We start from the raw sequence: 26,985 nt of genomic DNA, 5'->3' as shown, positions 1-26,985 counted from the left end.
GTTTTAATTCAGTTAAAGCAGCCAAATAAAATGTAATACTAAAAAGTTAAGGGTCAAGGGCCCAACTAAAGTAAACACTGACTACTATAATGGTGACTTACACATTGTGATTTTCTTCTTTGTTGATTCTGCTTGTTAACATCAGGCGTGCTCAATAATGGCCAATCATCACTCAATGTTTACACCCAATGTTTACACCCAACAGTGTTAATTTAACACCGTGGATTTTGCTGTGTGGGTTCGTCTGAAAAAATAAAAGAGGCATATAACCCTGGGATGCTTTCAGGGTGAGTAAAACATGGGCTAAGTTTCATTTTGGGGTAAACTAACTCTTTCAGGAATTGTAAAATTGTGATTACCAGGTTTGGAAAAGTTGTCTTTAAATGTAAATGTATATAGTGGGAATATATTTTATTTTACATTTCTATTTTGAAAATATATATCTAGCTACAGTATGTTCAACATAAAATATTTTATTGGATAGAAAGCCTTAGCTCTTTGACTATAGAGTCTTCTAGATTTCTTTATCCAGCAAAAAAAAAAAAAAAAAAGTTTATTGCTTGCTTGCTTGTTTGTCTTAGCCTCTTTATATTTTATTTCTATTATTTTACATTTTTAGAAATATTTTACAATATTACTATTTTTACTAGTTTAGTCAAATAAATACAGCCTTGGTAAGCAGAAGAGACTGCCTTAAAAATACATTCATACATACATACAGTGCCCTCCACTAATATTGGAAAATTAAGGAAAATTCTCCTCACTCGTCCAAAAACAAACTCCAGCAAATTCAATTGTCAGACACGACTGGAACTTCAAACGTCACTGGCTTCTATGGTCAGATGAAACTGAAAAAGAGCTTTTTTGGCAGCAAACCCACCAGATGAGTTTAGTACAAACAGGGATAAAAAAGTAGGCCATGTCCACGGTTAAATATACTGCTGGATCTTTAATGTTGTTGGCCTATTTTTCTGCCAGAGGTCCTGAACATCTTGTTTAGACACATGGCATCATGGATTCTATCAAAGACTGCCTCTGTTAGAAATCTTACAATGGGCCGTGTTTGACAAAACAAACATCAAAATAAACACAAAAATGGGTCACTGATCACAAAATGAATCTTTTACTATGGCTTTCCCAGTCCTCTGACCTGAACCCTGCAGAAAATGAGTGGAGTGAACTGAAGAGAAGTAGTACTAACATGGAGCTGTGAATCTGAAGGCTCTGGAGAGATTCTGTATGAAGAAAATGGTCTCTGATCTCTAGTCAGGTGTTCTCCAAACTCTTCAGGCATTATAGGAGAAAACTCAGAGCTGTTATCTTGGGAAAAGGACGTTGCAATAATTGGGTGCTAATAATTGTGGCCAACATGAACTAGAGAAAGCATTTATTTCACAATGAGATTTCCCTCCCACTTTCAATTTTTTTACTTCAATGATAGGTTGGAATTTTGTGAATTTTTTTAATGAAAGATAAAAAGGATAAACAATGCAGATTTATTTTCACAGCCGCATTTGCTCATATTTACCAAGGGTGCCAATATTAGTAGAGGGCACTGTACATACATGCATACCTTGCTGACCCCAAACATTTGAATGGTTATAAACTGTCATTTTTGTAATTAAATATTCTTTAAAATAAATAGGTAATACTTTATTTTAAGGTTTCTTAGCTAGTTGCTTATTAGCATGCATATAACTAGAAAATTAGCCATTTATTAGTACTAATTAAGCACATATTAATGCCTTATTCTACATGACCTTATTCTGCATCCCTAATCCTACCCAATACCTAAACTTACAACTACCTTATTAACTATTAATAAGCAGCAAATTAGGAAATGATTGAGGAGAAATCGTAGTTAATAGTGAATAAGTGTTCCCTATTCTAAAGTGTTACCAATAAAGGATATCAAACATTCAAGTTTTGATTTATAGTAATTTCAAAATGTATCCTTTCATTCCAGACAGGTGTAATTGTTAGGTTGCTAGAGTGCAGTATGAGTGTGAAGACTTGGTCGTCATAGAAACGACACTAGGTGACATTCATGTTTATAACAAACAGCTTCTCAATCAAACTGAATGTGCAATTTAAACATTTAAATTACCAAATGTTTATTTTTTCATAGAAATTACATCTGTATTGTTTATATTTGAGAATATTAATGTACCAATATATTTGTACAATGTTTTGTTTTTAAAACTCAATAAATATGGAGAGAAACTATAATAGTCTACTCAGATCATTTATAATTTATTTAAACCTGATTATTGTCATCTTATCATGAAGGCAGACTTTAAAACTTTGAGATCTAATAGGATTCATTATCCTCTTAGAGGACAATATTAGTGTTACGGCATCTGTCATCTGATTCTCACTGATAAATGGCTGATATTTAAAACAAATAAATAAATACTGTTAGGGCATCAGAAGTACATGAAACTTGGCATGCTTACTCAGAATGTGTTGTTGGTCATGTGTATGGAAATAAATACATATAAAAAAACGTCTCAGGTTACGCATAACCATGGTTCCCTGAGAAGGGTAACGAGACGCTGCATCCCCTAGAGGGCGCTTTTGGGGAAATTACTTCGGCATGACTGGTGTCTGAAGCATGAGTCTAAACACAACAATGAACTTGACATTGGGAGGTGGTGGCCCATGACGTCATGACAGGTGCGCCCGAAAGTATAAAAGGCACCTGTAAAAAAAAAAACTGTCTGAAGTCAACTTCTTGTCTGAAGGAGATGTGCAGGAATTCCTGAAGCATGGCAAAGAGATGCAGTGTCTTGTTCCCCTTCTCAGGGAACCATGGTTACATGCGTAACCTGAGATATTCCCTTTCGAGAGGGTGCTTTTGGGGAAAGCACCCCCTAGAGGGTGCTTTTGGGGAACGGAATACCCATGCTGCCATGCTGAAGGGATGAGTGCCTGCACCAGCAACGCCATAGACCGCAGCTTCTCAAGAACGGAGGCCTCCACAGGAAGCCTGACTACTGATTCTTATTTAGGCCAGCAAAGAAGAAAGCTCACAGAGAGCCTGAATAGCCCACAAACCTTTAGAGAGCGGAGACCTAAATAAAACACCTCTCAAAAGAAAGGCGCCTAGCAACACTCCATATTACCTAACCAATATCAAAGTGAGCCCTAAGTGAGGAGGCCTCAGCATGATGACTTTCTAAAACAAATGGAGGCCTAACTACACCGCACACTCACAGAGAGCCTACAACTCACAGATGCTGCCCTAGCAGAGCCCTTGGCAAGAGGAGGCCTCAAATAGAATAACTCTCTATAGCGAGAGGAGGCCTGACGACACTCACAGTAGATGGCCGAGCTCTAGGTGCAGAGGCCTCAACAAGACAACTCTGAAACGAAAGAAGGCCTAGCAACGCCTCACACTTAGGACATCTTGTAAGGAGGCCCACAGAGAGCCTACAACTCACAGAGGATGTCTGGTGATCGGAGGCCTCAATGAAAACTCTCTATAGCAAGAGGAAGCCTGATAAAACTCACAGTAGATGTATTTAGAGCTCTAGGGTAGTAGGCCTCAGCATGATGAATCTCTAAGTGAGAGGAGGCCTAACTACACCCCATGCTCAGGACATCTTGTAAGGAGGCTCACAGAGAGCCTACAAGTCACAGATGCTCTCCTAGCGGAGCTCTGCACAGCAAAATCCCCGGTGTCAAATTAACACTGCTTGGTGTCTATATGGGTCCACACTACAGAGTGTTAAAAGTAATACTGAAGCAGTGTTAAAGTTAATGAGGTAAGAGATTAATTGAGTGATGATTGACCATTATTGAACACACCTGATGTTAACAAGTAGAATCACCCAAGATGAAAATCACAAGTTGTATGTCACCATTATAGTGATCAGTGTTTAGTTTAGTTGGGCTCTTCACCCTTGATTTTTACATTTTATTTGGCTACTATAATTGAATTATAATAGCCAGACTTTTGCAAAGAGCAAAAGTCATCAGGTGGTGGTGGTGTTGATGATTATTTTCTAACATAATAATTTTCTGGCCTGAATCACTGAACTCATTTAGAGTCTAATGTTTGAGTTAAATTTCCTTTATTGATTACAACAGCCTTATGATTCCACAGTAACAATTTCTGTATTTTCTATACAGCTTAATCTATAATCTCTTCTGATGCAAAAAAATAAAATTAGAAAGTCTTTCTTTTAAGCACACACAGACATCAAGAATCAGCGAATGAATCTCAACAACAGTGACAAACAGCATATTCAGATAAACAGATCAACTCTGAACATCACAAAACAAGCTAATAAAAAGTCACATAAAAACAGCAAAAAAAAAAAAAATACAATTCTGCTCATAATTTATTCATGCCGCAATGCATGATGGGAGCCATGGATGAGTTTTGATTGGCTACAACATGCTTTTTTGATGGTCACCGTTATTGTGATTCTCACGCTGATTCTTGATGTCTGTGTGTCTAAATTAAAGGCAACTCTTAAGTTTTTGATCAAAATAAGTTTTAAAAACATCTGTCTGATTTCACTGAAAATGCCAAATTCTGTTGTTCACAGTGTTAACACCAACAAATAAAACATTATTCAGTTATTCAGGTCACGACAGGATTATTATGTCAAAACAGAATCATCACCACCCAAAGACTTTAGCTTTTCAGCCAGACATGCTTGTCTGGCTGCTATAATTTAGTTATAACAGCCAAACAAAATGTAAAACTAAAAAGTCAAGGGTCAATAGCCCAACTAAAGTAAACACTTATCACTATAATGGTGACTTTAAAAATAGTGATTTTTCTTCTTTGGTGATTCTGCTTGTTAACATCAGGTGTGTTCAATAATGGCCAATCATCACTCAGTGAATCTCATAATTACCTCATTGATTTTAACACGGCTTCAGTGTTACTTTTAACACTGTAGTGTGGACACATATAGACACAGAGCGGTGTTAATTTGACATTTTGCTGTGTAAAGAACTTTGCTTTCCAGACCTCCATGAGTGCCATCTATTATTGCCTTGTTTATCTAAAAGTGCTCTTTTCCTTTAAACCTAGACAAAAAGCCACATGTGATGACTCTGAAACACAGTAGACTTTAATTATATGCATTTATAGTGCAATTACTACATTTTCGTTACAATCCATGTTCATATTTACGGCAAACAATGCGCTGTCACTTTAATTTAATTTAATTAACAGCAAAGATAGACTTGGTGCTGAAACGATCTGCAGACGCACTGCTGCAGACACACCGCTCCTAGAATGCACTGCCAGACCGCAACCGCATGCAGTGTTAACGCTCTGATCCGTTAACATGAGCGCGGAAAAATACGCTCCATAAGCACTGAAAATGGAGTAATGTGAACCTGGCATTATATGTGTGCGCTGCGAGTGTACATGAGCGTACGGTCTCCAGGAGAGCACACGAGCGCTGAATGGTTAAACACTGGCAAGAATTAAAATTAAAAGCAATTTATAAACTTTAGTAACGATGCGACACTGCCTCTATTGGGCATGTGACAATTCCTGTGTCAACTATGCAACGTGCAGCTCGCTTATAATGCAGACACGATGTGATCTGAAGCCATTTGCGCATTTTTAAAAGGAAGAGCGCACGGTGATTCACACAGGCTGTTTATGAAATAATGTCTCACATAAAGTTTCTAATGACTTTATATGCTATTTAATGAACAAATATGAATTGTACTTCACTTTCAGCATTATAATTATTTAACCCGCACCAGATAGAGATGGTGTCGCTGCATGTCGTGCCAAACCTCTTACGGCACAAGCGTCATCAGCTTGAGATCGTTTTTTTGAGATCGGCCTGTTTAGAGACCGCCGATCAAACATCCCAACACGATTATCGACCGATAATGATCGGAACCCGATCAATCGGAGCACCCCTAATTTTAATCAGTTGGCTTATATATTCTAAACCTTTTGAATGATTTTGTAGCCGTGAGTCAACACACTTCTCAAACTATATCTTCGAAACCATTTGATGAATCTAAATGCTTTTGATAACTTTGTATCTTCAGGGAATATAGATTTTTGGGACAAATATGAAAAAAAAAGTTTGAAACAGTAGCTTTATCAAAAAGAATGGCGGAATAATTTACGCATAGAAAAAAATCAATGAAAAAGTTAGACTGCCTTTCCTGTGGGCAATTGATGTTGAAAAGACATCACATTTACATCAAAATTAACACAAAAAAGCAGGTCAAACATGCAAATTTCATCAAGTGGTAATTGGGTGAAAATAGGAAGTTAATCCCACAATGAAATTGGTTTAATGTATATGTAGGCTAATATGTCTGACATTCAATTTAGACCAAATTAACATCATGTAAAGTTTTTGACGTCAGTTTGATTAGCACATTTGACCTTTTTTTTTTTTTACCAATGTTTGTCAAATGTTTTGATGTCAATTTGATGCACTGTAGCAGCCGAACCGTGACAGAATACCGGACCAAGACCGAAAGTGAGTGGCATCTTTTTCTCCGTTTGTGTTTTGTTTCGTTTTTGAAAAGTCTTTTGTTTTGTTCTCTCCCACAGCATGGAAACCGCCGCACGATTCGCCGCCCTAGCCCATCGAGATCTCCCCTTCTATGAGTATGCCGGGGAATTCTGTGGGCTCGCTGTGGCGACGGTGCTGGACGACGCCACCATCAATTCGCTGTTCTGGCTCGGGGTCAACTACCATCACCCCGTGGACCTCCCAGACACCACCTGACTGAGTTGGAGAGCAGGGATCTACTGGTGTCTGGAGAGTGTCCGGGCCTGAGCCAGAACCAGCCCGCCGTCAGTCCCGCCTACAGTTCGTCTATCAGCTGTTCGTCAGTCAAGTCTGTCAAGCTCGCTGGATCACTCATGCTCGCTCACTCATGCCCGCCGCCCTCCGTGGCTCCGAAGTCATGCCTGCCGTCCGCGGGGAAATCAACGACGCCACCCGCGGCTCACCCAAGCCCGCCACCCACGGGGAACTCAATGAGAAGGCTCCAGATCCCAAGTTAAGCCCAGGAAGGGCTCTTGATCCCTTGTTTAGCCCAGGAAGGGCTCCAGATCCCACATTAAGCCCAGGAAGGGCTCCAGATACCTTGTTTTGCCCAGGGAGGGCTCCAGTCCCTGAGTTCATCCCATTAAGTCTTGTATGGCTCTGGCTGTAGTGGCCGGGTCGAGAGATGAGGCCAAGGGCACGGAGGCTGCACCACCATGGCCTCCTGTTCTCCCTGCTCCGCCATGGCCGCCCGAGCTCCCCTGGAGGCCGTCTGTCCTGTCTTTGTGTCCCTGTCCCTGGGGGCCTCCAGAGCGCCCACCCTCCCACCCTTTTGATGTTGTATGGCGCGAGGACGTGCCTTTCGGAGGGGGGGGCGTCATGTCAGGCTTGTGTTTGTTGTGTCTTGTGTTTTGTTCCCCATATGCCCATATTTGGTCCTTCCTGTTTCCTGTCCTCGTTTAGATTGATTATCTGTTAATTTGGTTCCAGGTGTGTCTACTCGTCCCCTCGTTATGTTTAGTATTTATAGTGTGTTCTGCCTTGTGTTTCCTGTCCGGTATTGAATTGTCTACACCCCGCTCTACATGTGTGTTCCTGGCAAATAAAGACTGTGACTGTGAATCTCCCTCATCTCCTCGTTCATGCGCTGTAGCAGCCGAACCGTGACGTACTGAAGCCTGATGTGCATGTGTATTCTTTAATAAATATCCTAAAGATACTGCTTTACATAAAAATTTTATTGTACAAATGTCACATTGACAAAGATATAAATTACATACAAAACTTGCAAAACAAAACTGCATTAGTGATCCACAGAAGAGTACTTTAAAGGGTTTCAGCCATAAACATTTGAATCACTGAATTCTTCTGTAAATCATGACAATGTCACGAGTCTGAACACTATAGATCCTTCATATGATACAGAGCATTAGTGAACTGAACAACATCAGTCAACTCTTTAGCACCATCTGGAGTATTTCACTCTGAGACGTTCCTTCATATGCAGATACGTTTCATGTGCAGTTCAGGTAAATGATGTGTTCTATTAAAGTTATTACATAATGTTATTTTCTTAAATGCCATTAAAATCAACAAGATCATGACCAGCATGATGTCAGTGTATTCATTCTTTCATTACTTACATTATGTATAAATAGTCATATTATACAACTGAATCTCACAAACACTTTTCAGAACACATTTCACTCCAAAGTCATCAGAAAGAAGATACATTTTGCAATAAGATAATTACAGCACATTTCATTACCATTTCTAAAATTACATTCCATTAAGTTCTAAAATGTTTCATTATCTTTATACAAAACATTATTTCTCCTTTTTGTTTTAATTTGGGGATAAATGTGAACAATTTGTTCTACAATTTGTTCTTGAATAAGATGCCTTTTTTTCTTTCTAAGAACATGTCTCTCTCTCTTCAAAATGTTGTTTTCTAACATGGTCAGTGTCTTTGGCATTGACAGTGGAGTGTCTGATATGTTCCTGTATGCGGGTTTATTTGCTGCGTTTGAGCCAGTCTCTCCAGGGCGTCTGGTTCTGCTCCGGGCTGATCTCTGATATCGTGGAGGGGGAAGAGGATGGCCGTCTGGACTTATGCAGGAAAGAAAGACGCCCCGCTGATCTCTTCTGAGGCTGTTCTGTCTGCTGCTGGCTCCTCAGCTGCTGATTGATGATAACCTGGATATCGTCCTGCGGGGTCACACAAATAGTTTGCAAACATCATAAATTACAACATTTAAAAAATCTCCTTCAACATATTTATGCAAAGTATTCGGTACAAGTGCAATAAATCATTATAAATGCATTCTTCTGCACATTATTATTTTTATTTGTGTGCATGTGCTAGTTGACAGCAATGCAGAAATGCGAAACAATCTCTTTTTATAGCAAAAAAATATTGTCTTAAACATTTAGGAGCATAGGGTACAGAGTTATTATTCTTACCAAAAAATAAAACTGAAACTAAAATTAAAACCATACAAAAACATGATTGTTTCTTGAAATAAAATAAACGTTGTCACACTTTATGTTAAGGTCGCTTTCTCACTATTAACAAACCATTAACTACAACTTTTGCTTCAATAAACTCCTAATATGCTGCTTATTTATAGTTAGTAAGGTTAGTTGTTAACAGAGGTGTAAAATACTTGAGTAATTTTATTTGATTACTTAAGTATTATTTTGGGGGATTTTTACTTTATTCAAGTACAATTTAAACTGACTACTTTACTTTTACTTCATTACATTTCTGAAGAAAAAACTGTACTTTTTACTCCTTACAATTTTATTTCAACTTATAAGTACATTACATTTTTATTTTATCTTATGCACATTAAATACGGTAAACGGACGCTCAAAAGTGCATGCTTGACATGAGAACCAATGATCATTTTTTCAAGCATCAAGCACACAGTTCTACTTCAGTTGTGACTTTCATCAGGTAAATGTCTGGCTTCAAAAGACTACCATCAAATCTGAGGAAGCATTTTGAGGTAGCAAAGTTGTGTTTTTCCCCAAAACTGTTTATTCATTATTCTTTCTGTTTTGATAGAGCCATTAGCTGTGTAATATTTTGGCTGAATGCACAAGATTGAGTGCAAAAAATATATAATTTACATTCTTGCATTCTGTCTGGAATATGTTTCTAAACTCTGCATCACATTGTTATTAAAAGTGATAGTTCAACCAAAACATACGATTCTCATGTTGTCCCAGATGTTTATGACTTTCTTTCTTCAGATGAACACAAGCAAAGATTTTTAGTCCGTGTAATGCAAGGGGACAGGACCACTTCAGAAACAACACAAAGTGAGCACGACGGTCAAGTTTAAAATATTGATTCATTAACAGGGGTTGTATGAGTTACTGTCATATTCACACTGGTGGTGGTTGAGGAGAGACCCCCCACATGATTGTAAAGTGATTTGGGTGTACAGCAATACACAAAGTGCTATATAAATGCCTCATTCATTCATATATATATATGGCATGAGGGTGGAAAGGATGAAGTTTCCTTTTAATCCCTTTCCCTGCAATTGTGTGTGTGTGTGTATGTGTGTGTGTGTGTGTTCCACTGTGCTGAATTTTAGTTGTTATCGCTGCACTAGATATGTGTTTGACCTGTGCCATTGCACTTTGTTTCGTTTTCTCCCTTTACCCAAACTTCTGTATGTCTGTCAGAAAAATAAAACTACTTCTACTTTTTTAATACTTGAGTAGAATTTAAAGTAGTACTTTTTTACTTTTACTCAAGTATGTTTTTGGCCAGATACTTGTACTTTTAATTGAGTAAATTTTTCACTGAGTATCTTTACTTTCACTTTCAGTACTTTTTACACCTCTGGTTGTTAAGTTTAGGTACTGGATAGGATATGGTCATGTCGAATAAATGCTTTATAAGTATTAATAAACAGCCAATATGGTAATAATAGGCATGCTAATAAGCAACTAGTTAATAGTGAAGTTGGTTTCTATACTAAAGTGTTACCATAAATGTTAAATGTTAACCAAAATAAATAAATATTTTAGCCAGTTGCCAAGGCAACATTTGTCAATTTATTTTGAATTTAATGTACTGAAATAACTACAAGTGACATAATAAAAATATAGATATTAAAATAAAACAAAATACTAATAACAACACAAAACATAAAATTACTAAACCTTTAAATTAAATAGTGAAAATCTATAAAATTAAAAAAAAATTCTGAATATTAATAAAATCTGTAATAGATTTCAAAATGACTTTATATGTTAACTTCTTTTGACTGCTGAATAAAAACAGGAAGTTTTAAGAACACGAACACATTCACTTACAAAAGAGCATTATACATTATAATTTCAATTTTATCCGCTCTCATTTAATGCTCTCAAAATCAGTTACACAGCACATGAAACAGCAGCAAACTTCCACTGTGAAGAGCAGGGGGCGACAGAGTATCCAAAACATCATTAACAGACAAAATACCCCTTCTAAACCCAGCAAGGAGCAAGAAACAATCCTAATTACTCAGTAAGTGAGGACTGAGAGAGTTGGTAGTTTAACAGTTGAAATCAGTTCTGACCTGCCAGGCCTCCAGTTCCTGTGACAGCTGTAGCTTGCGCTGAATGGCTTCCAGGAGTTGGTTGTTCAAACACATCATATCATGTTTAGACCTCAGCAGCTCTGCTTCAATCGCTGTCTTCCTGCATGACAGAAAAACAACATGAAAACATTCAAAATGCCCCTTTTCTATTAAACTATTTATTTAAGTTTTAACGTCATATCAACAACAATTGCTATATTCATGGCAACACTAACAGTATCATTTCAATACATCATTTACAATAATATAACATTTTCTTAACCATACAAATAACTTTTCTGATAATGAATTTAGTTTCTCATAAGCATTTATAGAATCATAATACCAAGTAAATGTTCAATATTTACTTAGTGATGGCAGCGTCGCGGTCCTTTATGGCCTGCTGAAGTACTTCCTGCTCCACAAGTCTCTCAGCTCGCAGCTTCAGCTCCGTGTTTTCTGCTACGAGACGCTCGTTCTGAGAGAGAAGCCAAAAACCATGATTAAAAAGTCCAATACTGCTAATAATCATATTAATAGCACATAACATGCTAAAGTCACACACAAATACTCTGTATTCACTGTACTTATAATCTTAAAGGTGTGTTCTGTTTGAAAAACTAATTATATAAGTCATTTTTAAATACTGTATATCTATTTTCGTGAAATATTTAAAATATTTGTACAGAAAGTGTACGGATGCAAATGTTACAGTGTTGTTTAGAAACAAACAGGCGCTTCTAAAACTTGTGTATAATTGCATTTCATTAAATATTGATGAGCTTTCTATAGTTGTCCAATCACTATTAATATCCTTGTAAATATGCAAATAAAGAACCCAGAGTTTATACATGTACGGCATGACAACACAAAACCTGCCCACCCAGGACTGACGTTAAACCCAGGGCAAAGTATAAACAGTGTAAAAGACAGAACAAGATAAGCCAGGATGATGTTAATGGTGGGGTTAAAGGTGAAGCGGACCAGTGATGCATGAGGGGGAGTGAAAGATTTCAGAAATGAAACACTTCACCTTTACCAAATTAAAGTGTGCAGCCAATGAGGACTAGTTTCAGGGGTTCTTCCTTCCGTCTACACAAGGTTGCTCCTCAGTATTTTTTGTATTCTTAAATCAAGATCCATTTACTTGAAAAGCAAAATTACATTTAAGAAAACAAGTATAATTGGTTTAGAAAAATCTACTTAATTCAAACCCAAAACTTCAAATTCAAAATTCAACTTAATTTGCAATCCCTATTGAAAGATAATTGCTCTTGTTTTAAGCATAAACTCAATCTATGTCTCAATACTTTATTTTGCATTTAATATTGTAAATATATCTTGATTTAATTAGTTATTTGTATTGGAAAACAAGACACAAATACTGAGGAAGATTCTATTATTATTATTTAATGCAATGACTTCGTGGTTTTAAGACTTTCTGCTTTGATTTAAGAACTTTTTAAGTTAATAAGACTTTTTAAGAAACCCTGACTAAGTATTCTTTGTTTCCTGAAAGCAATAAATTCCCCACTTGACTGCATTCGTAGACTGTCTTCATACAGCTGTGAATCTCAGTCTGAAAAGCAGTGAATCGTTGTATAAAAACTCCTCAGGCGTTGCCAGGCCCTCCAAACAATGGATGCATTTTGTAAGGAACTGAGCCCAGGTCAGTGGCAGTGGTTTTGGGCCGCTGTTAGCTGTGGCTGAGAGCTTTAACGCATGAAGAACTGTTACCTGATCCTGCAGCTCCTGTATCCGGACGGCATTCTCACACGGATCGCTCACAGATCCCACAATGGACTTCCTCTTGTCCTGCAGACACAAACGATACAGGAGCGTTCAGCACTGCATGCTGGTTAGCCTGGGAGGACTTTGTTAGACTGTGACGGCAGGGAGTATCTCTCTACAGCATCAGTATCATGTAACAAGCATTTAATGGCCCTCTGTTCAATCTCTCTCTCTCAGTAACCTCTAGCTACATTTGTTGATCCTCACTGAACACACCCCGACCTGAACAAACACAACTTGTCAAACTAGGTCAATAATGCATCAATAGCACAGTGGGAACCTTTTGTGCATTAAACATACTGTACATTATTAAATCCTAATTTTATGTTATGTACTGTTTGAGCTGTATGTACTGTTTATATTTGTAGCAACAGCCAAAAATACATTGTATGGGTCAAAATTATTGATTTTTCTTTTATGTCAAACATCATTAGGATATTAAGTAAAGATCGTGTTCCATGAAGATATTTTGTAAATTTCCTACTGTAAATATATCAAAACTTCATTTCTGATTAGTAATATGCATTGCTAAGAACTTCATTTGAACAACTTTAAAGGAGATTTTCTCAATATTTAGATTTGTTTGCACCCTCAGATTCCAGATTTTCAAATAGTTGTATTTCAGCCAAATATTGTCCTATCATAACAAACCATACATCAATGGAAAGATTGTTTATTTTTTCAGCTTTCAGATGATGCATAAATCTCAATTTTGAAAAATTGACCCTTACGACTGGTTTTGTGGTCCAGGGTCACATATTAGTATTAAATGTATTTTATTACTGTACAATAAATGCAAAAATACAGTACTACAACAGTTTATTTATTTTTAAATGTTTTTTTTTCTGTTTTTGCATTGGAAAGAAAATAGTTTCATGTTCTTTAATCACATCATAATATTTCCCTTGTTTGATGCCAGATTGGAATATGATCCAGGAAGGTTATGTGAGATTTACCCAATGACAAAACAAAAGCCGTGAGAACACAAACCGATATAGTCTGAATGAAGACATACAGTATGAAGATGTTTGTGGTGAATCACTGTTGCTGAAATGTGAGACAGTACGAGATGTCAAAATACTCCAGGCAAGAAGATACGTTACATGCAGCACATGATATGTCCCATAGAAAACAGCTGTACCTGTAGCGTCTCACTGTCTGCTATCCACTGTGCTGCGTGTTTCAGTTGTCCCAGCATGCCCTGCAGGCTGTCATCTGAGTCCTGCTCAGCTTCTGATCTGTAGGCCACAGGCTGCAGCAGTTCCAGGATGCAGTGCAGCTCCCGACAGACCTGCTGGACGAGACACATGTTCTAGTCGTGCCCAAATATCACATTAACAGACATTAATGTAAATCTATTAAATGTATTTAGCTTTGTTCCAAAACCTAAGGAGCTGTCTTGCTGCCTGCTGCATCATCATAATGGAGAAGCTGACAGAGGCTGGGGATTTACAATGCTTTACAAATATATTATTTATAATAAATTCATAGTAATAGGTAAAATCATGCCATTAAACAAATATTTAAAATACACTATCTGTATGTTGTTTCTAAATCATTTTTGAGATTCAATCTGCTAAAATATTTAGGATTACATCATTTTAATTTTAGGTGTCATTAATCATGATTAAAGAAAAATGTGTGATTAATCAGTTAATGTTTTTGATCGACAGCACTAATAACATTGCAAATTGTAGTAAAATGCATAAAAGTGCACAACACTTTTCAGGTCTTGTTGCAATGCATTCTGGGATTCCGCATATCCTCTAGTATACTGCATTGTGCAAGATAATCAAGGCTTTTAAATCTTAAGGGGGTCACACACATGTCTAGGGGATGGCACAAACAGATGAACACACTGTACAACTAGCATTAACGTGTTTTGTATCTGGATAGTATCTGGATATTTTTTTACAGCTTCACTCAAGTGTCTCCAGTGCATAGAGAACGTGAACTGCACAAAAAGCAAATCAGCACAGAGGGCGTGTTAACTAAAAACCCTGTATGTATTTTTCAATTGCAGGACTCTGGATTCATATAGCTCTATGTGAAGCTAAAAATCAATTAAACTGAGATGAATTACCACAGGTCTCTTCTTCTGTAACACATTCATTTTAAGTAGAATGTGGTCCAGTCTGGCATTATCAGGTTACAGTGTCTCACCTGTTCCTTGTCCAGGCTCCAGTCTGCAGCGTCCAGATTGTTTACAAGCTCAGACAGTAAAGACGAGTCGTTGTGACTCTTCTCCTGGAGAGCTACCTCCTCCTGCAGCTCCTCGACCTGAGACTGCAGCTCTTGAGCCCGGGAACGAACTCCATCCACTTCCCGCCAGGCCTCTGCCAGCTGGGACGGGGAGAAAAAATGTTATGTACACATACATATAAGAGCCAGTATATTTACCCTGAAATTCACTTTTTTTTTACATTTATGAGGAACATATTTTTTCAAACTAAAAATATTTTGCCAGTTTTGGTGTTTTGCCAATTTTGCCCATTTTTGCCCCGAGCCCTGGTTTAATTCAGACTCTGATTCTCTCATGCATCATGAATATCTTCAACAATTCAGAATCAATTCAGTTTGTGCATGCTAGAGACAGACATATTCTGCTTTCTGCCAATTACAAACATACACACGACATCAAATAAGTATATAAACTAAGCGGATTCATTGCACAGAATGTGCACTGAGAAGCATGTAGTTTCGCCCGTCAGAAAAGCTCACGTGCACTTTCTGTGATCAGGCACTCGTGACATGTGACTGTGCACAAATCTGTCTGAGCGGTAAATGCACTTGCATCTCAAAATGCTTTTATAATGCAAACAATGTAAACACAATCGGTTATGTCTTAAAGCCAGGACAAAACATCTGATATGTTTAAATAGATTTGTGCAGTAGCCTATTAGAGCTGCCATAATAATGCAGAGAAAAACAGAACAATCCATAACTGCGCTTGTCTGGAAAACTTTATATTTAAAGCGCTCTCAGATAGTAAAAGCACCTTGTGTTTTATTGCATGTTATGTTTCTTTGTTCCTCTTTATTGATTTATGAATTTGGTTTGTTATAATCCTTAACATGCAATTGTTCTGCTATATTATTAATTTACCCTTATTTGTATAAAGCACTTTTATTAGTCAAATGCACAAATAAATTTGATATTGAAAGTCAGTCAACTCATTACTAAGAAAAAAGTGTGGATCAAGAATCAGAATTGGAATCAGATTGGATTGAGGTGCCTAAATATTCCCGTGACTAATGCACACAGACTTCTAGTACTAACATATTGGCTGAACATGAGCATTTATAATGTGTGTCATTAATCTCTGGTCATATGACTATATTTTTACTGTTCATAAGGACAGTGGCTGTTCAATATTTTAAGAGACAAATCCTGATCTACCAGATTCCAGTTTCACTTAAACTACAGACCACAGTTTCCTGCCTTCTTATTCAGTGTAACACATTTTGTTGAGTATAGTGTGTGTGTGTGAGTGACCTAACCTGTTGTATGTGTGTGTGACTCTGTTGTTCCTGTAGATCCAGGCGTGCGTGTAATGTGGACACAGTGTCTTTTAGTTCCTCATTCTCGTGACAAGTCATCTTCAAGCGCTGCTCGAGTGTTTGCTCCTGCTGCGTGAGCCGTGCCACCTGGAAATACACAAACACACACACATTATTATAGCTTTTACCCTACACTGTTCTGTAAGTCAGCAAATTCTACAATCATTCACGTTCACTTTATCATGTGGTTCTAGTTACGGTGAAATAGTTATGTTTGCATGCTATTATAATCCTTGAATGGAAGAGAAGGTGAACAGATTTTGCTTGCTGTCCACGATAAAGGGCTCAAGCGTGGTGAACTTCTTCAAAGAACTGCATTCTGTAGCTGCGTCCCAATTCAGAGGCTGCATCCTTAGAAGGCTGCATTTGAAGACCAATGAAGGCTGTCCCAATTCAAAGAGTCCTTTAAATGAAGCATCATTCCCCAGGCCATGAAGGCTACTACAGATGGATCCTTCGTATCCCGGCCCAAGATTCATTGCACACCAGTGACGACAGGATATTTATTGAGGAAAAAATCCTGGATTACGATTTTAAATCTAAAGGGATAGTTCACCTATAAAGTAAAATTATTTATTCACCATATCGTTCCAAACCTCTATGATCTTCTTTATTCTGTTTGTTCTATGAAATGAATTTAGAAGAATGTTGGAAACCAAACTGTTGCTGGTCCCCATAGACTTCCATAGTAGGAAAAAAAATACTATGGAAGTCAGTAGGGACCAGAAACTATTTGCTTCTTCAAAATATCTTATTTTGTGTTAAGCAGAAGAAAGAAACTCATCCAGATTTAGAACAACTTGAGGGTGAGTAAATGATAACAGAAGTTTACTTTTTTTTTTTGGGGGGGGGGGGGGGGGGGGGTGCACTATCCCTTTAAGTGTTGGATTTAAACCTAAATGAAACATTACATAACAACAATTTCATATGGCATATGTCTTAATAAGATGCTATTTTATAGATATATGCTTTTATGTACATAAATGGACCAAGGTGAACATATTAGGCAGGTTGTGAGCCCTGTTTTGCTTTTGCTCAGATCGACCTTTAAGGTGAAGGTGTGGCCTTTGAAGTCTGCGTCCTTCCAAGGATGCAGCCTCTGATTTGGGAAACAGCTATTGTCTAGTCTAGAATGGCACAAACAAAGCCAAACATACAACAGTGAAAGCACTTTTGAAAGTTGCTCAGCCAATCAAATGTGTGATCTGGAACTTACTGTTGCATAACATTTAATAAACAAGCATGCGTGGACAGCTGCAGATTCAGTATAGGACTATTTTTTAGCATATTTTCACTGTAATTACTGTATATACCATTTAGTAGCATAAAATACTATGCAGTGTGCAAGTGTGAACAGTTTCTCACCTGTTCTCTAAGAGCGTTGATGATTTCTTCGTCCTGGGGTCTGGCTTGCCCTCTTTCTCTCATTTCCTGTTTCAGTCTTTGAAGCTCGCTGGTCATGGCTCGCTCCACTTCCATTCCCTAAACATACACAACACAGCTCACTAATCAAACCACTGTATGTCCGAATGCTTTTTCAGCTTTCAAATATGTTCAGAAATCAAACGGGTGATATCCGGACGCAGCAACATCGAGACAAAAAAAGTAACAACAACAAAGATGTGTTTTTCCACTAAGGAATGCGTCCCATTTTCACAATGAAAAGGAGTTAAGTTCGCTTGATAAGAGCGGCACAAAAGCACACATTGGCCGATCGAGGGCCTCTGGTGATGAACCTGAATCAGCAGATAACTGGACAGACGTCAGCGTGCATCACACGCGTTCAGAACCTGATCAAAGAGCCGCGTGACAGATGCAGATTGGCATCTTGGTCTTAGCAGAGGCATCATCATGCCAGATGTGAGCGTTTATGGGACAGGGGCGGAAATGACCCCACGCTCAACAGCATATGGAGGGGTGGCTAGAGGTCCTGGTTCAATTAGATTCAACTACCAACCACCACAAGGTTAGTGGTCTCATGAGGGAAGGGCTATTCAGCCTACGTTAACCAGTGCATTGTTCAGTAACGCTCCTGCCAGCTGATGCCCCAAGCCAGATAGCGTCTCCAAGCTAATAAATCTCAATTTATTTCTGAGGATCTTATTTCTTATCAACTCTTGTCAGTTTGTATCACAAGTTTTGCTAAATTAATAGCAGTACTAGCTACAATAACGTTGTTGTTTTTTTGCATGACACACAGCTGTCAAAATAGTAAATTTACTCAAAATTCTGAAGAAAAACCAACAAGAAAATATGACTGAGCTCATGAGTTAGAACTGGGAGTTTTTGCAAGTGTGCAAACACAGAGAATGTTTTTTTGTAAACATTGGCCTCGGCATAACAAATCTGATGAGATATTAGATTACATACCAGTCCAATGTGAGAGAAACGTGTGAGAAAGTGTTTTACACACAAATGTGCATCTAAATTTAGGTTTAGATCATAAAAGAAGACAGGACAGGACGAATTGACTCCAAAAACATCTAATAAAACTGAAAAAGCTGATGCCCATCATTCTTGAGGAAGCATATTAACCTGGTATCTCCAAACTAATAAATCTCAATTTATTAAAGAATCAGATTGTATCACTGAAGGGACTGCAATGTTAGCAGCATTAGCTAAAATAATATATTTTTAGAAGACACAAAAGCTTTCAAAATAGCGAATTTGCTCAAGGAAGAAAATTAGTAAGAAAATATGCAATGAACAAATAATTGTTGCACACAATACCATGGAAACAATACATGCATTGTTAAACTTTTTTACATCATTTGGAGATTCCCTGCATTAGACTTACAGGGTTTGAACAAAATACCTGGGAAATATAGGCAATATTTTTATTAAGGTGTTTTACCACCATTTACCTTTATTTCAGCTGTCAACCGTCTTAGAACAGATTCATACAACTTGTCTGAATCGTCATCAGAGCATCTGCTAGTTGCTTTAGAGATGCTGAAGGAGGGAATCGCTTCTACTCTTCTCTCCGAAACTTCCCACAATGGTTTGATAATACTGAAGTCAGGTGATTTGTTTGGTCAGGTTTTATGATCATGACACCATATTTTATGCATTTTAGCACTGGTGTCCGTAATTGAAAGTTTATTTGTGGATGTATGCTTTGTGTTCAGTTTTGTGTATAAAGGATCTTCAGTGTGAATATTGAGCTTTGGTGTCATGTTTCTGCAGTAGTTCTGTGTTGTTTGGATCTCAGTCTTCGATGGTCCCTATCATTCACTTTCGGATTTTGCCAACTGTTTCTCCTGAAGAAGTCTTGTCATGCTTTGTGCATGCTGTCATAATAGTAAAAAATGTTGCTCCTAAACACCAAACAACAGGGCCGTGAAGGTTACAGACGCTCTGCTAAACAGGCTCCCATTTGTCCTTTTTGGACATCTGACAATCACACATTTCACCGAGTGCTTGTGCTACACACTGCTAAAAAATAGTTATACCACACTGATATACAACCTAGAGAATATAGACAATGTAAAGAAATAAAAGCTATTCAACTAGTGTAAATCCATTTGTGGAATTTGTTTGCATGCTATGAAGCATCACTATTGCTGTTGCTCATACAGCTATTAAACTTTGGAAAATGGCTTGAATGATACCTCAGATCGTGCAGTTTGTTGAGGACAGGTGTGGCATTACGTAAGACTGGTCCACCTCACAGCAGGTGACTGGAGAACAGCACAAGTGTGAATGATTTACGAAGCCATGCGATTAAACTGTGACTAATTCGCTGAATCAGAGTCGCATGACCTCAACAGCTCGACACTTCCAGGATACTTTTTAAAGTAAGCAATTCAAAGAGATACTCCTGAATGTTTGTTAGTAAAACTGTGACATCCCCACTATTCATTTCCTTTTGATGCATGGACAAGAATTAACATCTGTGCTCAGTGAAATAAAGAAATGAAATCATGCAGGCCCTTGTTTCTCATGTTTTTGTCAAATCCTACAATAAGTTCAGACCTGATCACAAAAGCAAGCCTGTACAGTGTGTTTGTGGCATCCCGAGGGGTTTACACCCTGGAACAGGAAGGCAGCTTTCCTGCAATATCAAATGCTTGTTTTAAGGCTTCTCTGTAAACAACATGGCAGGCTGATCTCCTCTAAATTACCCTGAATTCTCCTGACAGACTCTCTATGTTCTGTACAGACTGTTAGGTACTAAGAGTACGTCACAAACAGTAACACCAGGCTGAAAGAAATACTCACAAATACACATATATAACCTAAACCTCACACAAAGCCTTCTGCATTTTTATGAAAACATTCAGTATTTTGTAAGTTCATTCAGATGGCTTCAGGTTGTGCTGTCTTTGTGGGAACACTGGTCCACACACATATACACACGTTTACGTTTGTCCCCAAAAGTATAACAAAGCTCACACACAAATACTCACCATTCAAGGCTTCATACACCCCAAAAAGAGCTGTTTACCATAACAATCTGAAACCGAAGCATAAAAGGCGCTTTTCTGTAACTCCACTCTAGACCCCGTTTGAGAGCAGTTATGATAAAAACATAAACACGGTGGAAGCCGTGGTGTAATGAGTAAGACATACTTCCTCTTCCTTCGGAGCAGGATGGGATTCATAAACATCAGTGTTTCCTGATCTTTGATTTCTTGGAAAAAGAAGCTCACAGAGTTAGCCATTACTCTAAACTCACAACAACACATGACTACAGCCTGTCTGTCATACCAAACTGTGATTAAATGTTATTAACAGCTTTTTAAATTACCTCATGAGTTTGAACTGGGAGTCCTGGCAAGTGTGCAAACAGAAAGAAATCTGCAAACCTTGACCTTGAGCATAACAAATCTACGAGATTAGACATGAGTCGAGTCTGAGAGGAAGGTGTGTGAAAGTGGTTTCCACACAGAATGAGTCGACAGGAGCAGGTGAGTCTAAATTTAGGATTCTCGTCTCATAATAGATGACTTATGGAAGCTCGTTTCCACCATGGAAATATAAACAAGGTATAAACTCTGAATTCTGACTTTCTTTCACAAAAGAGAGTTTACATTTAACAATTCTGTTATGCCAAATAAAATAAAATAAAATATAAAACGGTAGGCTAATTGTGGCTTTTTATCTCCCAATTCTGACTTTTTCTTCTCAATTGTAAATGTATATTTATATACTTACTTTTTCTATCCCATGGCAGAAACAAGCTTTTAAGGACTCCAAAACAGAAGGAATTAATTACAAAATCATTTGAATTTATAATACATTTCCAATCAATTTAAATCAAATAATAAATAATTCTATTATAATCCAATGTTATATTAATGCGGTGAGTTGGTTTATGTTTAGCCTAAAAATTAAAACTATAATAATAATATTTTTTCTTTTAATGACAAGTTCTTCCTTGTTTAGATTTTTTGTATTTGCTCATTATTATTAACATATTAGCTGTTTATTAGTGCGTATAAAGCACATGTTCTGCACGACCATATTCTACATCCTTACAAACTACCGCACTAACTATTAATAAGCAGCAAATTAGGAGTTTATTGAGGCAAGAGTCATAGTTAATGGTTTGTTAATAGCGAGTTGGACCTTAAAATAAAGTGACCCAATTTTATTTATTTGTTTAGTATTTATACATCATGGTGTTATCTGTTGCACCGCCTTTACTTTATCCTGATTAAAAAAGTAAATGTATCGCAGTATTTGTTTTTTTGTATTTTTACTGTAATAGTGTAAAACATTACTGTATTATGGAAATAAGAATGGAATTAGAATAAATATTCTGAATTATTTAACAAACATTTAAACTTCAATTATTATAAAAATAACTATGTGGAAGAAAAAAATCAGTTTGGGAACACTATTCACTATAATTATTTTCTTATTAGCATGCTACTAGCATATTGGCTGTTTATTAGTACTTATAATAATGCATGACCATATTCTAGATGCCTTAACCCGACCCAATACCTAAACATAACTACTACAACAACTACCTTGCTATCAATAATCAGCAAATTAGGAGTTTAGTGATCCCAAAAAAAGTGTATATATATATATTTCATTTTCTTTATGCAAAATATAATTTCCTGTTTTTCTCTTTTGATTTCGGGCTGAAATGTAACACGTTTTATGAATTAAATACTGTTATCTCTGGAATCCGAGTCAGATGTTGCTGTGGTTTCGCTCACACGGCCTTAACCGGAAAGGATGAGGAAAGTAAACAGGAATGTCACAAAACAGCACTGCCATAAACCCTGAGCCAAAAACTGTGATCATGCACTCTTTACAAAGCTAAAATCAACATGTGACCACCATGTCATTTCATAGATCGGTAAAACTTTACAAATGTTACTATTCGTTAACATTACTTAATGCATTAGCGAACATTAACCAACAATGAGCTACATAGTTTTTCCAGCATTTATTCATCTTTGTTAATGTTAGTAAATAAAAACACGGTTCTTCATTGTTTGTGCATGTTAACTCATTTTAACATAACTTTTTATTTTATAAATGCATTAATACAGTAAATATTAATAACTAAGATTAACAAATGCTATAGAAATATTATGTATCATTCATTTTTACTGATATTGTAAAGTGTAACCCATAGATTTACTAAAAGCATGTACTGTATGGACTTTCTTCCTCACACTGCATTCACAATATTTGGGTGTCAGCTCATTTTTCCGTATCGTATCTGCTACACTGAGCTCAGGAACAGTGTGACTTCATCTTTATCTGAGCGAGAGTCAGTATCAGTTGCATTATTGGCCTTTATAATCGTTAAAGTCTTTTATGAGCCTTATGTACGCATATGTGCTCCAGTAAAGTGTGTTCTGTCTGGCTAATAAAGGACGCATTCATTACACAGTCAAAGCAACAAATGCGTAAAGAGACCTGCCCTTAATGATCGCATCATCAAAACTGGCTTGTCACTTTGATCACTGCGTATATGAGTGTGGAAAAAGGTTACAATGATTTTCATATGATAGGGCGGCGCGATTTATCATGATTATTTTGCTCAAAAATATAATCACGATTATTGGCTTTTTTTTACATTTAATTTTAATATTTAATTTACATTTTGCAGATTTAGTCACAGCAAACAATGTAAAGGACTGCATGAAAAAAAACAGACTGGCTGTAGAAAACTTTCATTTAAGCAGAATATAGATCACTAAACTCCAACTGTTTTCAGCTCAGCAATGTTTTTCTGTAAAGTAGAGAGAACGCACGCATGCGCATAGTTGGCAGGTTGGGAAGATTAAATAAACCACTGGGAAATAAAATAAAATAATACTACAGATTTATGAAAAAAGCTCTGAATGGGGAATTTAAACTCTTGAAATCTGGCAACCGAAAGCTTGGAGGCTTGTTACAATGCAAATATTGCAGACGAGTACATGTATAAATTGTGAGAAACAGAAATTGTGATTAAATACAATTCATCATGATATCATGTAAAAATGTATTCACTTATTTTTTTTGGATTGCATTAATCAAATGTGAGTGAGTGTGGAGGTTTCTGGCTCCACATGCTGCATTTGAGCTGTCATGTTATGCCTGCAGTTCCAGTGTTACAGGATGAGTTATGCACAAGGGATTAATACTTATGGTTCAGATCAGCAGCCATGATAAAAGCGATGATTGACAAGAGAGTGGTTGATGTGATGTACAGTATAAGTGTCACTGACCCTCTGCAGCTGTTCTCTGAGTCGGTGGCTCTGTTCGCTGTGCTCATGCTTCAGTCTGCTCTTCTCTCTCTCGGCCTCGCTCAGACTCTGGCTCAGCCTCTGGACCTGCGCCTGCAGCTCGTGCACGTCTCGCTCCAGCTCGGACACCTGACTCTCCCACTGCGCCTGGCAGTCCTCCAGTTTGACCCGCAGCTCATACCTGCCCTGCTCCAGCTCCTGAGGACACACACCCATCAGATCCTCACACAAACCAACTATAAGTAACTTTGCAACTACAAGTCAACCAGCAGTCATCAGAGTATTAGTAGACTGTTAGTTTAGGGTTAGTAAGTTAACATGTAGTTGCAAAGTTACTTATTAGTAGAATATATTATTTTTTGTTTTTTTTAGACATTTAGGGAACTTCCAATGACAAAAAAAAATAAATAATAATAATAATAATAAATCTGTCATCATTTACACACCCTCATGTCCAAATAATGTAAGTGAACATTTTTGGTAACACTTTAGAAAAGGGAACATTTATTCACTATTAACAATGATTTTTCCCTCAATAAATTCCTAATTAGCTGCTTATTAATAGTAAGGTAGTTAAGTTTAGGTATAGGATTAGGGATGTAGAATAAGGCATTAATATGTGCTTAATTACTATTAATAAATGGCTAATATTCTATTTATATGCATGCTAATAAGCAACTAAGAGACCCTAAAATAAAGTGTTACCACATTTTTTTTTCAAAAGTGGTCATCACTTTTTAAATAAATTACATTAAAAGGTAGATTAGTCTAATTTGAAGTTGGAAAATATGCCTGATTACAACTTTGTTAACTGCTAGTAAGTCAAACTAGTTACTTAAGACATAACTAGGCTGTGTTTATGCAACTGACCCCTGATTTCCACAGATATCAGAAAAGCCATAGTGGATGAAACAACATGAGGGTGAATAAATAATAACATAATTTTAATTTCTGGAAGACCTATTCCTTTATGGTAACATATTTGATATTCAAAGTCATACAACTTTTTAAAACTGAATGGGATTTGCAATCATTAAATGAGAAAACACCAACATGAAATCTGATCTGGCCCTGTTCTCATTTCAGATCTTATTTGAAAATGCTAAAACAGTTTTTTCCTCTTTAAAAGAGACATTAAATTTACTGTTGCATTACATTTTGAATACCTGCCTAAAATATGACATCAAATATTTAAACAGTGGAATCAAAAGAATTTGAACAGTACAAATGTCTGATTAGCCTACATTAGAAAAAGAATCACAGCAAGAGCCAAGTGCACTGTTCAAAGAAAAAAAAAGGACTTTTTATAGTAAGCCTATAAACCAACAGATATAGAGCCATTAAAAAATATCAAGACACCTGTTGCATAAAAGTAAAATTAGTTGTGAGGCAAATTCTATCATATTTCACTTTAATACGATTTACACTTAAATGCTTTTCCAAAAACATTTTAGGACCACGTTACATAAAGTATTAGACATGTAATAACATATACATAGAGACATGGGTTTATGTAAAACAAGAAGCTTGACAAGAACCCAACTTCTGGCTACTCTCTATCAATACAGGCTGTGTTTCTGAAGCAGCAGAGAAACTGACCTCCAGCTGCTGCGTGTATCTGTGGTGAAACACGTCCCTCTCCTCCTTCAGCTGTCTGTTCTCCAGGAGCACCTGAGCAGCCAGAAGAACCCCATCCTCCTTCAGCCGAAGCTCTGCCAACAGCTCCTCGCTGGCCTTATACCCCGGCAGGTCTCCATCAGTACTGAACTCATACGAGTAACAGTCTTCCTCCACTTCCATCTGATGTGCTTTATAACACAGCTCTTCTCCCAGACTCATAGCGCCCGTGTTATGCGTGGAAATAATGAGCACCTCATGAAAACGCAGCTCTCTCCGCGGTGAGAGAGACCGAGAGTGGGTGAGAAGCCTCTCATGGGTTTGTTTGCAGACGGATGATGGAAAGGAACTCGTGTGGGAGGGGCTTGTGAAGTTTCAGGTGACTCGTCTCTTTAAACCGAGCAACAACTTTTGAAGTTCTCTTTAAATTATTTTTACGATAAAATAATAAGATAGTTTTGATGGCGTATTTCATATTTTCCTTTTTTTTTTTTCTAAAAAACGAGGCTGAGGGTTTGGAGTTATTATTGTTGCAAAACAGAAAGTTTCACAAGCAGCTAAAAAATAAGATCCGCAAATAAATGTAATAAATTTCACAAAAGTGAAACGGTTTCACAAATAAATAAACACAGTGAGCTTAAAATTGGCAGCATTAATTGGCAAAAAAAAGGTTGTCCACTCTTGAAACAGAGGTGTGGGGGGGGGGGGGGGGACTCCAAAAGGGGGCGGGGCTTCCACTCAATGTTACAGCTCACTTTTTCAGTCTCCGCCCATTTTGGACTGATGCCTGCAGGATACTGTATATCCTTCCTAGAAGTGTTCAAATTCACAAACAGCTGGACTCCGTCCTCCATTCTAGTCAATGAAATTGTTTATCAGATTGTTTATCAGTGCAGCAGCAGACTATGTAGGAACTTAATATCAAAGTGAAATCTCTTTTTTCCCCCTGCACTTTCATAGTGTGTTTAAGACATGAAAGATTATTTCTTTATATATTTTACCTCTACACTGTTAAAAAAAAATTCTGAATGAAAATTGTATCTACACAATTCAGTGAACACTGTTAGATATGCATTACATATTTAGTGAAACTGTGAATGATTATGTAATGGTATCTGTTAGATTTATCATTAGTCTATGGATCACATCTGTGGGCTACCTAGAGATAAAATAATAAATGCATGAGTAATATAACAGTCTACAGTAGGTGTAATCTCATGTGGCTTTTTATTTCTAGCAT

General features: G+C 37.2%; 1 protein-coding gene across 2 annotated transcripts; it reads right to left on the bottom strand.

Moving 5' to 3' along the window:
• Positions 1-7,712: 7,712 nt before the first annotated feature.
• On the bottom strand, positions 7,713-26,038 carry LOC306853854 (BICD family-like cargo adapter 1). Of its 2 annotated transcripts, none has more exons than XM_079391506.1 (10): positions 25,728-26,038; positions 24,111-24,326; positions 17,794-17,910; positions 16,369-16,515; positions 15,032-15,211; positions 14,010-14,159; positions 12,815-12,892; positions 11,446-11,555; positions 11,078-11,198; positions 7,713-8,702 (listed from the first exon to the last, which is right to left on the bottom strand). In XM_079391506.1, exons 1-10 carry the CDS (start codon positions 25,965-25,967, stop codon positions 8,508-8,510), a joined length of 1,554 nt encoding a protein of 517 aa, XP_079247632.1. In that variant the 5' UTR covers positions 25,968-26,038; the 3' UTR covers positions 7,713-8,507. The 2 variants fall into 2 exon arrangements, with proteins under 2 accessions (XP_079247632.1, XP_079247631.1); XM_079391505.1 differs by having other exon boundaries at positions 7,714-8,702; positions 14,010-14,162.
• Between the last annotated feature and the right edge of the window lie 947 nt (positions 26,039-26,985).

This window comes from Barbus barbus (genome assembly GCF_936440315.1).
Source record: "Barbus barbus genome assembly, chromosome: 34".
Taxonomy (NCBI): Eukaryota; Metazoa; Chordata; class Actinopteri; order Cypriniformes; family Cyprinidae; genus Barbus; species Barbus barbus.
This window is presented reverse-complemented; position numbering and strand designations above follow the sequence as displayed.

Bases quoted from the DNA above. Each gene is read 5' to 3' on its own strand.
- LOC306853854 (XM_079391505.1), bottom strand. From the start codon at position 25,967: ATGAGTCTGGGAGAAGAGCTGTGTTATAAAGCACATCAGATGGAAGTG. The intron at 16,516-17,793 runs GTGAGAAACTGT...GTGTATTTCCAG, and splicing joins TCAACGCTCTTAGAGAACAG to GTGGCACGGCTCACGCAGCA. The intron at 12,893-14,009 runs GTACAGCTGTTT...TTGTGTCTGCAG, and splicing joins CAGACAGTGAGACGCTACAG to GACAAGAGGAAGTCCATTGT.